Raw genomic sequence first — 12,374 nt, forward strand, 5'->3', positions numbered from 1 at the left:
CTGACAAACCTGACATCTGTCAGCCTGCGACCCCCGATTCTAACGGGACGTGACCTAATTCCCAGGAAACCCGCGCATCCAGTGACTTCATGACAGCAAAACAGGACAACAGCTTCAAACACGCAAAGCGACACTTTGGTCAATTTCTGCTCACTTTGCTAAAACAAGAATGCAGATTAAACAATTGAAGTTTTATTTTCTTTAATCATTTTATTCATCTTTACAAGGAGAGATGTCTGCCTTTTAGCAGTTTAAAACATCAGACTTCTTTTCTGTTTTAAATCTTTTAATCTGCAAATATATGATGTCATAAATTGTGTTTGCATAAATCTGACTTTATAAAGTTTAACATGTTTAAAACTCCTAAAAGCAGCAAATGGTTTCATCCAAAGACATTCAGGTGAAATAAAACATGATGAGGTGGATAAATTCATCTTACTATTTTCTAAAGTGATTACTTTAATACTTTAAGTAGATGTTTGAGTAACTTTTACTTGTAGTTGAGTAAAATGTGACTATGAGTACCAATACTTTTATTGTAGTTCTACCGATGAGTACTTCATCCACCACTGCAGTTAACTGAAGTATCATTAGTTTAAGGTTTTGGTCCAACAGTTTGATTTGTTTTACTTTCTGCTTTTATCATGTTTCTTTATTTGCTTTATTTTTGTTCTATTTTATTGTTTAATTCTCCCTTTTCTATGTCTGCTTCTGTCTCCTTTAACCCCAGTGGGCCTCAGCAGATGGCCGCTCACACTGAGCCTGGTTCTGCTGGAGGTTTCTTCCTGTTCAAAGGGAGTTTTTCCTCTCCACTGTCGCTATAAGCATGCTTAGTGTGAGGGATTGCTGAAGAGTCAATGAGTCGATGCAATCAGCTGGTTTTCCTTAGATAGAAAACTTTGAATCAATCTGACTGGATGATCTGGTTGAACTGGATCTATAAATTGACCTGAGATGACATGATGTGAATTGGAGCTATAGAAATACACTGAATAGAATTCATCCATGATCTATGATCCTCCATCAAACTGGAAACTCTATCGCTGCATTAGAGGTTTTTTAAATCTGAGTTAATTTTCTTTCTTAACAAAGATGGCTTCCTTCCTCTCAAACAACCTGTCTTCTTTGTCCAAAATGTGAACATTCTTGTCCTCCAGAGAATGTCCTTCGTCCATCAGGCGTAGACGTAGCGCAGATTCTTGTCCAGACGCTGATCTCTGATTGGCTGCGTTTTGGCGCCACAGGCTGAAACGTTTTGGAGCTCCTGCTTTAACCCTGCAGAGCTTCAGGAGTGGAACCCGGAGTTTCCTCCCAATCAGCAGACGTTTCCAACATCTCTACAAAAATGAACCTTTTAGGGTGAAATCCGTCCCAGTTTGAGCGTCCATGCCAGCAGCCCGCCTGTCGCTGTGGCGACACCTGGGCAGGTTTCCCGTTATAATCAGACTCCAAAGCAGGTTTCTTTCCCCATCATTTCCCGTCGCCGCGCTGTCAGTTGATTATGGGATGTTTTCAGGGAGTGACAGACAGAGCCAGATGAGCAGGCAGATGTTTCCTCCAACTTTCTGAGGAAGACTGACAACAGCTGGACCGATGCCAGAGACGGCAGACAAGGACTGGTTTACAGAGCTGCACGCGGTCACATGATCAGCATCCATTAGCGGCGACCATCGAATGTGTTTAATGAAACCAGCCGAAGGAAACAGCAGCAGTTCGTTAAATGGTGCTAAATAAAATAAAAGCTTCACGGAATAAAATATATTTATTGTTTATTTATGGTCAAATTTCATTTAAAACTTATAGAAAGCCAAAATATTTCCAAAATTATTCTTTAAATTCAAATTTTTAAATGTGATTTAGTTGATTTAAGTATGTTTAAACCGATATAAAAAGGATTAAACATCATATTTATCAATTAATATCCAAAAGGCAGAGTAAATATAGTTTAAATGGATATTAAACATTAATAAAATATATTATTATTTATAAAATCCAGGTTGAGAAGTAAAGAACTGGAGCGACTAGTTTCTATAGAAGAATCCAGAGAACGAAATAAAAAAAGCTAAACTGATTATTGGGTTTAGAAAACATTTAAAAGACACAACATTAGTAAAATGTTCAGTTTAAATAGTTTTATTTCTAAGGTTAAGCTTTATAAATGAAATAAACTAAAACGTTCAGAGTAAATTTGAAGTAAATCTGGTCGCCTGCAGCTGAATTTAGCCTCATTTATATCAGAAACCGTTTTGAGCTCGATCCGAGCGCGGTAACCGCGGTAACTGAACTGGACCGCGCCAGACTCAACCGGACCGCACTAGCGTAGTACTAGTTCATCATCAGGGCTCGGCGTGAGCAGAACGCGTCATCGCCTGACAGTCAGCCTCCAGAATCAGGAAACTTCTTTATCAATATCATTTTATTTAAAACCATAAAAAATAATCAGATCTGATTTGATGTCACATTTCTGTAGAACCACTTTGTTTAAATTCTATTCAGTTTATTTCTATAGCTCCAATTCACATCATGTCATCTCAGGTCACTTTCCAGTTCACCAGATCATCCAGTCAGATTGATTCAAAGTTTTCTATCTAAGGAAAACCAGCTGATTGCATCGACTCATTGACTCTTCAGCAATCCCTCACACTAAGCATGCTTGTAGCGACAGTGGAGAGGAAAAACTCCCTTTGAACAGGAAGAAACCTCCAGCAGAACCAGGCTCAGTGTGAGCGGCCATCTGCTGAGGCCCACTGGGGTTCAAGGAGACAGAAGCAGACATAGAAAAAGAAGCATAGATACAAAAGGCAACTGTCAACCAGCTCCACAGGCGGCCCCGTCCAGGAAACACACAGCCAGGCAGACGAGCTCCGAGCCAGGAAATAATGTGGCTACGCTAGTTAGCACCTCCCACAAAAGGTTTAAAAAAATAAAGAAGAAAAGTTTAAACCAGATCTTCCAGGGAAACTTTTCTCTCTCTGTAGGAGTTCAGTGATTTTTCTACGCAGTAAAATCACGACTGAAACTAAGAGGATTTTCACAATCAACAGACTTTGATCTGGTTTCCGTTTCTCTTGTTGTTCTTCAAACGTTCTGAGTTTTGCTCTAATATCCTCCCAGATGTTCATAAAAACTCAAAGGTTAAAATGGTCGCTCGGTACCTGTTTAGACCAGAAGTTATCTACAGGAAACTTCTAACATTGAAGTTCTAGATGGTGAACTTTACCATGTTCTTCTCTGGCTCCGCCTCGTTCTTTCCTTGCATGCTTTCTGCACCTTCTTCACAGCTGAAGGTCTCCTCTGCGTCTGACCTGGAGGAGACGGACACTGAGTGATGGGGGGGGGTCTGCTGATGGTGACCCCCTCCAGGAGGTGGAGCCTCTTACCTGGACGATGCTCCGATGAGCTTCTCTGTGAAGCAGGCGAGTTTGTGAGCCTCTTCCTGGTACCTGAGCAGGTCCTTGGTCAGCAGGTTACGGAGCGCGCTCAGTGCCTGCTGCTGGAACACCAGCTGGTCGGACTGGATCAGACGCTCGGTTACGACGTCCTCAAGAAACTGCGACAAAACAGAAACGCTTTCAATCATGATAATATTCAGTGTGTCTCAGCCCCCCCCTTCAGTGTCCACCATATTGGATCAGTCCATTTGCTGCACATGTTCAGAAAGGTCCACACAGACAGCAGCAAACCATTTGAAAACAAACCATGCAAAGAGCAGTGTTGCCAACTTAGCGCTTTAGTCGCTATATTTAGCCACTTTTCAGACCCCTCTAGCACTTTGATTTCTAAAAAGCTCCTAGCGCCAAATCTAGAGACTTTTTTCTGCTACTGGAGACTTTGGAGACAACATCTAAAAGCAGCGAACTCTGCTCTCCAGAGCGAGTAGATTGGTAACCCCGCCTCCTGCTCTCCTCTATCTTGTCTGCTGTCATGATTCATGCAGCTATTATTTCATCCAAATGAAAAATGGAGAACAGATAAGCAGATCATGGCTTGTCTACAGTGAAAAGAAGGACTGGGTTATTTACTTTGGCCTTTTTGGAAACACAGGAAGGAGCAATCAGCTAAGTGAGCTTAGTGCTTGGAAAAAATCTTTCATTCCTTTAGAGACAGCATGAAAAGTCAGCTGAGTACAAAACATAGAGAGGAAAACAAGAAGAAAAGGGACAAGAAGAGAGGGACACAACCTAGAACAGATAATGGATGTCTATTCTATTAACATTTCTCTATCTGGAGAATGGGGCTGTTTATGTCTTCTCCATTCAGAGGGGCCCTGCCTGTCTTTGCCTAGGGCCCAACATTTCCTAAAGCCGCCCCTGCCTCAGTGTTTAAAGGTTGTCCCATCAGGACTTTAACCCCTCCAGGTTGATGATCCACTCTGACCCAAACTGTTGATCAGATGGGCTCTTTCTTAATATGGGTTGGAAGCTTTTTGATGCTTTCCTCCACGAATCAGAATGATGAAAATTATCTAAACTTCCTTTGGATAAATAGTTTCTGCTCCCAGCTGAAAGTAGAAAACAGATTCAACACTGTCCAAAGTTAATCAACCCCACAGAGTGGGAGAATAGAGATAGAATAAAGAGAATGATGAAAAAGGGGTCCCTATGTCCTCCAGCAGTCTAAGCCTATAGCAGCAGAACTATAGAGATAGATCAACCTGAGCCACTCAGTGAAATACTATAGAAAAAAAGAAATTCACATTTCCAGCCAATAGAGTTATTGGAATCCAGGAAATACCTTATTATGTTTGTAACATTAAAAAATATGGATATTTTGACGGCCAAAATGAATGTCAAAGTATGAACAAGAAACACAAACTTTATCGAAAATATTAAGTAAAATAACAAAAGTGCTTTTACAGGAAATTCATGAAAACATTTTTTTGGTCCAACATAAGCTTAGAGGTAATGTTGGATATTATTGTAATTAAATCAAGGCCTCGTCTATAAAGCCTCAAACTTACAGCAGATCCAGACATTTAAATTGAGAAACCTTCCTGGATGGGAAGCGAAACATCTTTAAACCTTGGAAACCAGGTCCAGTGGATTGTTTTGGTTTTATTTTACTTTTACTGAACTTTAGAGGCTTTAATGCTCATACTGGAGCTTAGATTTTTTAGTTTATAAACTTAAATATAAGTGTTAACTAGGCTTATTAACCTTTGAACTTTTCAATTAGCCTTTTACCTCTTCTTTCATCTTAATTCACAGTAGATAAAATATCTTTCACGGACTCATCTAACTCCATTTGTAAGGCGTCTGCAGGGGATTAAAAACATTAACCTGCTCTATAAAGGCTTTAAGAACTGGAATGTGGAGTAAATCATGATTCTTTTACTTCCTGGCATCTTTGATTAGAAAATAAAAGCTGGGAATGTTTTCTGCTTCTGTAAATTGGGTCACATGACTCAAAAGTCAGGAAGTAAACAAATCCGTCCACAGAAAACATTTTTCTAAAGCAAAGGTTTTCCAGAAAAGGTGAAATCTCCTGCGGGGACTTACGGCGGCGCTCTGAGGGCAGGAACTGATGGTCAGCTCTTCTCCTGAGCGTTTCTTCCTGTGCTGGAGCTCAGACAGCTCAGCAGTCAGCTGCTGCAGGCGGCCTTTGATCTCAGACAGTCTGACCAAACAACAGAGACACAAAGATTCAGTCCATAGAGCCGCAGCTCCTAGAAGCTCCTAAAACACCAACGCAGCTACGGACCACCGCTACCGCCAACATTTATTAAATGAGCTGACAAATACTAACAGGAAATGCAGGGAAGACCACAGCAACATAATAAAATAATACAGTAATGAGGACTAATTCTAACAAAATTAAAATCAATCCTCTGGACTTTGTTTCCAAGTTTGAAGACGTTTCTCTTCCATCCAGGAAGAATTTTCATTTCAAAATGTCAGAAATAGCGTTTAGTTCCAGGTTTTATCCAGCAGCCCAACAAAGCCTGGTTTTAGTTTAGAAAACATGCAAATAGAAACGGATGAACGAAGAGCCACCTCACTGTGCTGCTATTCCACATATTCCTACAACCAATAAATCATTTTAAAATCTAAAGTTGTCTGTTCTTTAAATTAAAACTGGAGCAAACTGATTATTCTCACACTTCAGCTTTTTTAAGGGGGGAGTAGTTCCCCAGCTGTCCACCAGGAGGCACTGGACGTCCGTCAGACGACATTAGAGGAGCTGCAGCCAAAGTGTTTTGCTTGTGAGGAGGAAGAGGAGGATTGATGAAGCTCAACAGTCATCAGAGCAAATTATTGCAAATGAAAATATAGAAAAACAGAAAGATCTCTGCGTTCCGTTAATGAGATCAACGAGGAGAACCGACACCTGAAGGACGTTTGACGTCTGTGTTTGGTGACGTAGAGCTAGAACAAACAGAAATAAACACTCCATCTACTCCTCATTCTTAATGAAAAATGCATCTCTAGGATTTCAGTTCTGCTTGTCTGCAGGCGACGTTTAAAATGACAGATTTGGACTAAAGTCATCAGGGAGATTTCAGCAGATAGAGAGGAGCTTCCTGCATCATCTCCACTGTTTCCACCACAGCGGAGGATCATTCCAGACAGGTTCCTACTGGTGCCTTCAGGTGACCGTACTCAGGATCAGCATCACGGCTCTCCAGGAAGATCATCAAACGTATTCACCACCCAGTGAGGAGGTTCAAACATCTTCATATCCTAGATCTGCAGCTTCTATCTGTTAGAAAGTGATAAAGCGGAGGAGGACAGAGGCGTAGCCAGAACTTTTCTATAAGGGGCAATAACCGATGGACCAACGGGTGGCCGGAAGTGGATCCTCACCGTCAATCTACGCTGTTCCAACAGGAAGTTAACAAGCAAAATGTCCATATTTTCTAAAAAACTATAACATCCCATTGCAACGGAGTATTAGGGCCAAGCAAAAAAAAAAAAAAATTGTTTTTAATAGAAGAATAAAGTCATAATTTAATGAGAATAAAGTTATATTTTATAACAACTCTTCCCAGAAGCCCTTTCTTCCCTAAAATGAGGAATGTGGAGCATCATGTGAAGTTCTACTTTAGCATCGGTTTGATAAATCACGAAATCTTTTAGCAGCAGCATCAAACTGGGCAGGATGTCAAAGTGGACTCTGGTTGCTGATTGGTGGAGCTGGTCTGATGTCATCTGCTGGGCGGAGCTCCAAGCTTTGTATCTGAAACGGTTTGTTGTTTGATGACTTTATTCCCGTAATAAATAAATAAAATCTCTAGCCTGGCCCTGATTCTCTGTCATATCCTTCAGCCTTTGCTAACAAATAGATTCATATATTTAAACATTCCTGCTTTTAGATAAAAGGTATAAAGGATAAAATTCTGTCAGGTTTCAGTTCAGGGTGAACATTGTTTCTATTGTCATTATTTACCTTCCTTTATCAGTAATCATTCTGCATAAAATGGATTTTTACAACTACTAATATCTACATAAATTGATAATTTAATAAGCTATTATTAAAGTATTTATTTAAACCTCCTAGATGACTTGCAGAGAAATCATTTTCTCTTTATCCCATAAAAGACACAATCTAGTTCTGAAAATAGCAGGAATTCTGCATTTATCACCTTTAATGTTAGTATAATAATTAGCATAATTAACTGCAGTGTTTCTGTTGTCATGTAACTGATAATGTATGAAAACTGTAAATGTTTTTAATATTCATTTGAGAGTATTACTGCACTGGAAAAATGATCTCGAAATAAGTAAAAGTGTCTTAAATTAAGTGTTTTTACCCTTTATTTGAGCAGGTAAATGAGATAGTTTGCCAATGGAATTAGTATTTTTACTCTTAAAATAAGATAATGAGATAATATGTACTTGAAATAAGACAATGCAGTTTTGTTTTCTTATTTCAAGCGTAAATGGTCTAAATCCTCAATCCAATAACAAATGCACTTGTTTAAATGACTTATCTAGATTTTGATTTTTTCCAGTGTGCTGTCACCGTCTGTATTGGAGGGAGAAAATATGGTAGGGGTGGCCAATGATTGGCCATGGCCACCCCTGGCCTCCATGTAGCTCCGCCCCTGAAGGAGGAGGAGGCCGCCTCTGGTCTAAAGGTCAGATAGATCAAAAGCCAGACCCTGCTCCCTTAGATGCTCTTTAAAAACACAGCATGATGCTGCCACCACCATGCTGGACAGCAGGCAGCTTCCTGATTCCTCCACACTTACAGGTGTTTCCAAACAGCTAGGCCCTTACAGGCTGGTTCTTTAGTCCGTTTCTAGCTGCTCAGAGGCGGACTGCTTCTGCTTCTATAGATCATCGACTTCAGCCGAGACTAAAGTCTGAAGACGAGGAAAGCAGAACATCTGGGTCCATCGGTTCCAGACCGGACGCCATGGTGGGTGGTCCTCGCCCCGCTCCCAGTCATCTTATTCCTGATTTAGGTGATGAACCGAGGCGACGCGACTGCAGCGTAAAGAACCGCAGAACATCTGAGGGAAGCAGCTGAATGCTGGGAGCTAATGCACCCCGCCTCACCAGACCCAGCATGATGCTGCCACAGCCGTGCAAAACAGCAGGACCGATGGTAAACCCCAGCATGATGCCGCCACAGCCATGCAAAACAGCAGGACCGATGGTAAACCCCAGCATGATGCCGCCACAGCCATGCAAAACAGCAGGACCGATGGTAAACCCCAGCATGATGCCGCCACAGCCGTGCAAAACAGCAGGACCGATGGTAAACCCCAGCATGATGCTGCCACAGCCGTGCAAAACAGCAGGACCGATGGTAAACCCCAGCATGATGCTGCCACAGCCGTGCAAAACAGCAGGACCGATGGTAAACGCCAGCATGATGCCGCCACAGCCGTGCAAAACAGCAGGACCGATGGTAAACCCCAGCATGATGCCGCCACAGCCGTGCAAAACAGCAGGGCCGATGGTAAACCCCAGCATGATGCCGCCACAGCCGTGCAAAACAGCAGGACCGATGGTAAACCCCAGCATGATGCTGCCACAGCCGTGCAAAACAGCAGGACCGATGGTAAACGCCAGCATGATGCCGCCACAGCCGTGCAAAACAGCAGGACCGATGGTAAACCCCAGCATGATGCCGCCACAGCCGTGCAAAACAGCAGGACCGATGGTAAACGCCAGCATGATGCCGCCACAGCCGTGCAAAACAGCAGGACCGATGGTAAACCCCAGCATGATGCCGCCACAGCCGTGCAAAACAGCAGGACCGATGGTAAACCCCAGCATGATGCCGCCACAGCCGTGCAAAACAGCAGGACCGATGGTAAACCCCAGCATGATGCCGCCACAGCCGTGCAAAACAGCAGGACCGATGGTAAACCCCAGCATGATGCCGCCACAGCCATGCAAAACAGCAGGACCGATGGTAAACCCCAGCATGATGCCGCCACAGCCGTGCAAAACAGCAGGACCGATGGTAAACCCCGGCATGATGCCGCCACAGCCGTGCAAAACAGCAGGACCGATGGTAAACCCCAGCATGATGCCGCCACATCCGTGCAAAACAGCAGGACCGATGGTAAACCCCAGCATGATGCCGCCACAGCCGTGCAAAACAGCAGGACCGATGGTAAACCCCAGCATGATGCCGCCACAGCCGTGCAAAACAGCAGGACCGATGGTAAACCCCAGCATGATGCCGCCACATCCGTGCAAAACAGCAGGACCGATGGTAAACCCCAGCATGATGCCGCCACAGCCGTGCAAAACAGCAGGACCGATGGTAAACCCCGGCATGATGGCGCCACAGCCGTGCAAAACAGCAGGACCGATGGTAAACCCCAGCATGATGCCGCCACAGCCGTGCAAAACAGCAGGACCGATGGTAAACCCCAGCATGATGCCGCCACAGCCGTGCAAAACAGCAGGACCGATGGTAAACCCCAGCATGATGCCGCCACATCCGTGCAAAACAGCAGGACCGATGGTAAACCCCAGCATGATGCCGCCACATCCGTGCAAAACAGCAGGACCGATGGTAAACCCCAGCATGATGCTGCCACATCCGTGCAAAACAGCAGGACCGATGGTAAACCCCAGCATGATGCCGCCACAGCCATGCAAAACAGCAGGACCGATGGTAAACCCCAGCATGATGCCGCCACATCCGTGCAAAACAGCAGGACCGATGGTAAACCCCAGCATGATGCTGCCACATCCGTGCAAAACAGCAGGACCGATGGTAAACCCCGGCATGATGCCGCCACATCCGTGCAAAACAGCAGGACCGATGGTAAACCCCAGCATGATGCCGCCACATCCGTGCAAAACAGCAGGACCGATGGTAAACCCCAGCATGATGCTGCCACATCCGTGCAAAACAGCAGGACCGATGGTAAACCCCAGCATGATGCCGCCACAGCCATGCAAAACAGCAGGACCGATGGTAAACCCCGGCATGATGCCGCCACATCCGTGCAAAACAGCAGGACCGATGGTAAACCCCAGCATGATGCCGCCACATCCGTGCAAAACAGCAGGACCGATGGTAAACCCCAGCATGATGCCGCCACATCCGTGCAAAACAGCAGGACCGATGGTAAACCCCAGCATGATGCCGCTACAGCCGTGCAAAACAGCAGGACCGATGGTAAACCCCGGCATGATGCCGCCACAGCCGTGCAAAACAGCAGGACCGATGGTAAACCCCAGCATGATGGCGCCACAGCCGTGCAAAACAGCAGGACCGATGGTAAACCCCAGCATGATGCCGCCACAGCCGTGCAAAACAGCAGGACCGATGGTAAACCCCAGCATGATGCCGCCACAGCCGTGCAAAACAGCAGGACCGATGGTAAACCCCAGCATGATGCCGCCACAGCCGTGCAAAACAGCAGGACCGATGGTAAACCCCAGCATGATGCCGCCACAGCCGTGCAAAACAGCAGGACCGATGGTAAACCCCAGCATGATGCCGCCACAGCCATGCAAAACAGCAGGACCGATGGTAAACCCCAGCATGATGCCGCCACAGCCGTGCAAAACAGCAGGACCGATGGTAAACCCCGGCATGATGGCGCCACAGCCGTGCAAAACAGCAGGACCGATGGTAAACCCCAGCATGATGCCGCCACAGCCATGCAAAACAGCAGGACCGATGTTAAACCCCAGCATGATGCCGCCACAGCCGTGCAAAACAGCAGGACCGATGGTAAACCCCAGCATGATGCCGCCAAATCCGTGCAAAACAGCAGGACCGATGCTAAACCCCAGCATGATGCCGCCACAGCCATGCAAAACAGCAGGACCGATGTTAAACCCCAGCATGATGCCGCCACAGCCGTGCAAAAAAGCAGGACCGATGGTAAACCCCAGCATGATGCCGCCACAGCCGTGCAAAACAGCAGGACCGATGGTAAACGCCAGCATGATGCCGCCACAGCCGTGCAAAACAGCAGGACCGATGGTAAACCCCGGCATGATGGCGCCACAGCCGTGCAAAACAGCAGGACCGATGGTAAACCCCAGCATGATGCCGCCACATCCGTGCAAAACAGCAGGACCGATGGTAAACCCCAGCATGATGCCGCCACAGCCGTGCAAAACAGCAGGACCGATGGTAAACCCCGGCATGATGGCGCCACAGCCGTGCAAAACAGCAGGACCGATGGTAAACCCCAGCATGATGCCGCCACATCCGTGCAAAACAGCAGGACCGATGGTAAACCCCAGCATGATGCCGCAACAGCCGTGCAAAACAGCAGGACCGATGGTAAACCCAAGCATGATGCTGCCACATCCGTGCAAAACAGCAGGACCGATGGTAAACCCCAGCATGATGCCGCCACAGCCGTGCAAAACAGCAGGACCGATGGTAAACCCCAGCATGATGCCGCCACAGCCATGCAAAACAGCAGGACCGATGGTAAACCCCAGCATGATGCCGCCACAGCCGTGCAAAACAGCAGGACCGATGGTAAACCCCAGCATGATGCCGCTACAGCCGTGCAAAACAGCAGGACCGATGGTAAACCCCAGCATGATGCCGCCACAGCCGTGCAAAACAGCAGGACCGATGGTAAACCCCAGCATGATGCCGCCACAGCCGTGCAAAACAGCAGGACCGATGGTAAACCCCAGCATGATGGCGCCACAGCCGTGCAAAACAGCAGGACCGATGGTAAACCCCAGCATGATGCTGCCACAGCCGTGCAAAAAAGCAGGACCGATGGTAAACCCCAGCATGATGCCGCCACAGCCGTGCAAAACAGCAGGACCGATGGTAAACCCCAGCATGATGGCGCCACAGCCGTGCAAAACAGCAGGACCGATGGTAAACCCCAGCATGATGCTGCCACAGCCATGCAAAACAGCAGGACCGATGGTAAACCCCAGCATGATGCCGCCACAGCCGTGCAAAACAGCAGGACCGAT

The 12,374-nt window shown here is 46.0% G+C and overlaps 1 protein-coding gene across 1 annotated transcript in view; it reads right to left on the reverse strand.

Annotated features, from left to right (window-relative positions):
* Positions 1-12,374, reverse strand: part of LOC119784873 — an 80,776-nt gene that overhangs the window by 25,254 nt on the left and 43,148 nt on the right. The window contains exons 5-7 of the mRNA XM_038287134.1: positions 5,499-5,616; positions 3,381-3,550; positions 3,221-3,305 (exon numbers count right to left, since the gene is read on the reverse strand). Of these exons, the coding sequence (XP_038143062.1) occupies positions 3,221-3,305; positions 3,381-3,550; positions 5,499-5,616 (373 nt within the window). The remainder of the gene's footprint in view (positions 1-3,220; positions 3,306-3,380; positions 3,551-5,498; positions 5,617-12,374) is intronic.

Source organism: Cyprinodon tularosa, unplaced genomic scaffold (genome assembly GCF_016077235.1).
Source record: "Cyprinodon tularosa strain WSP-4 unplaced genomic scaffold, ASM1607723v1 ctg236, whole genome shotgun sequence".
Lineage (NCBI taxonomy): Eukaryota > Metazoa > Chordata > Actinopteri > Cyprinodontiformes > Cyprinodontidae > Cyprinodon > Cyprinodon tularosa.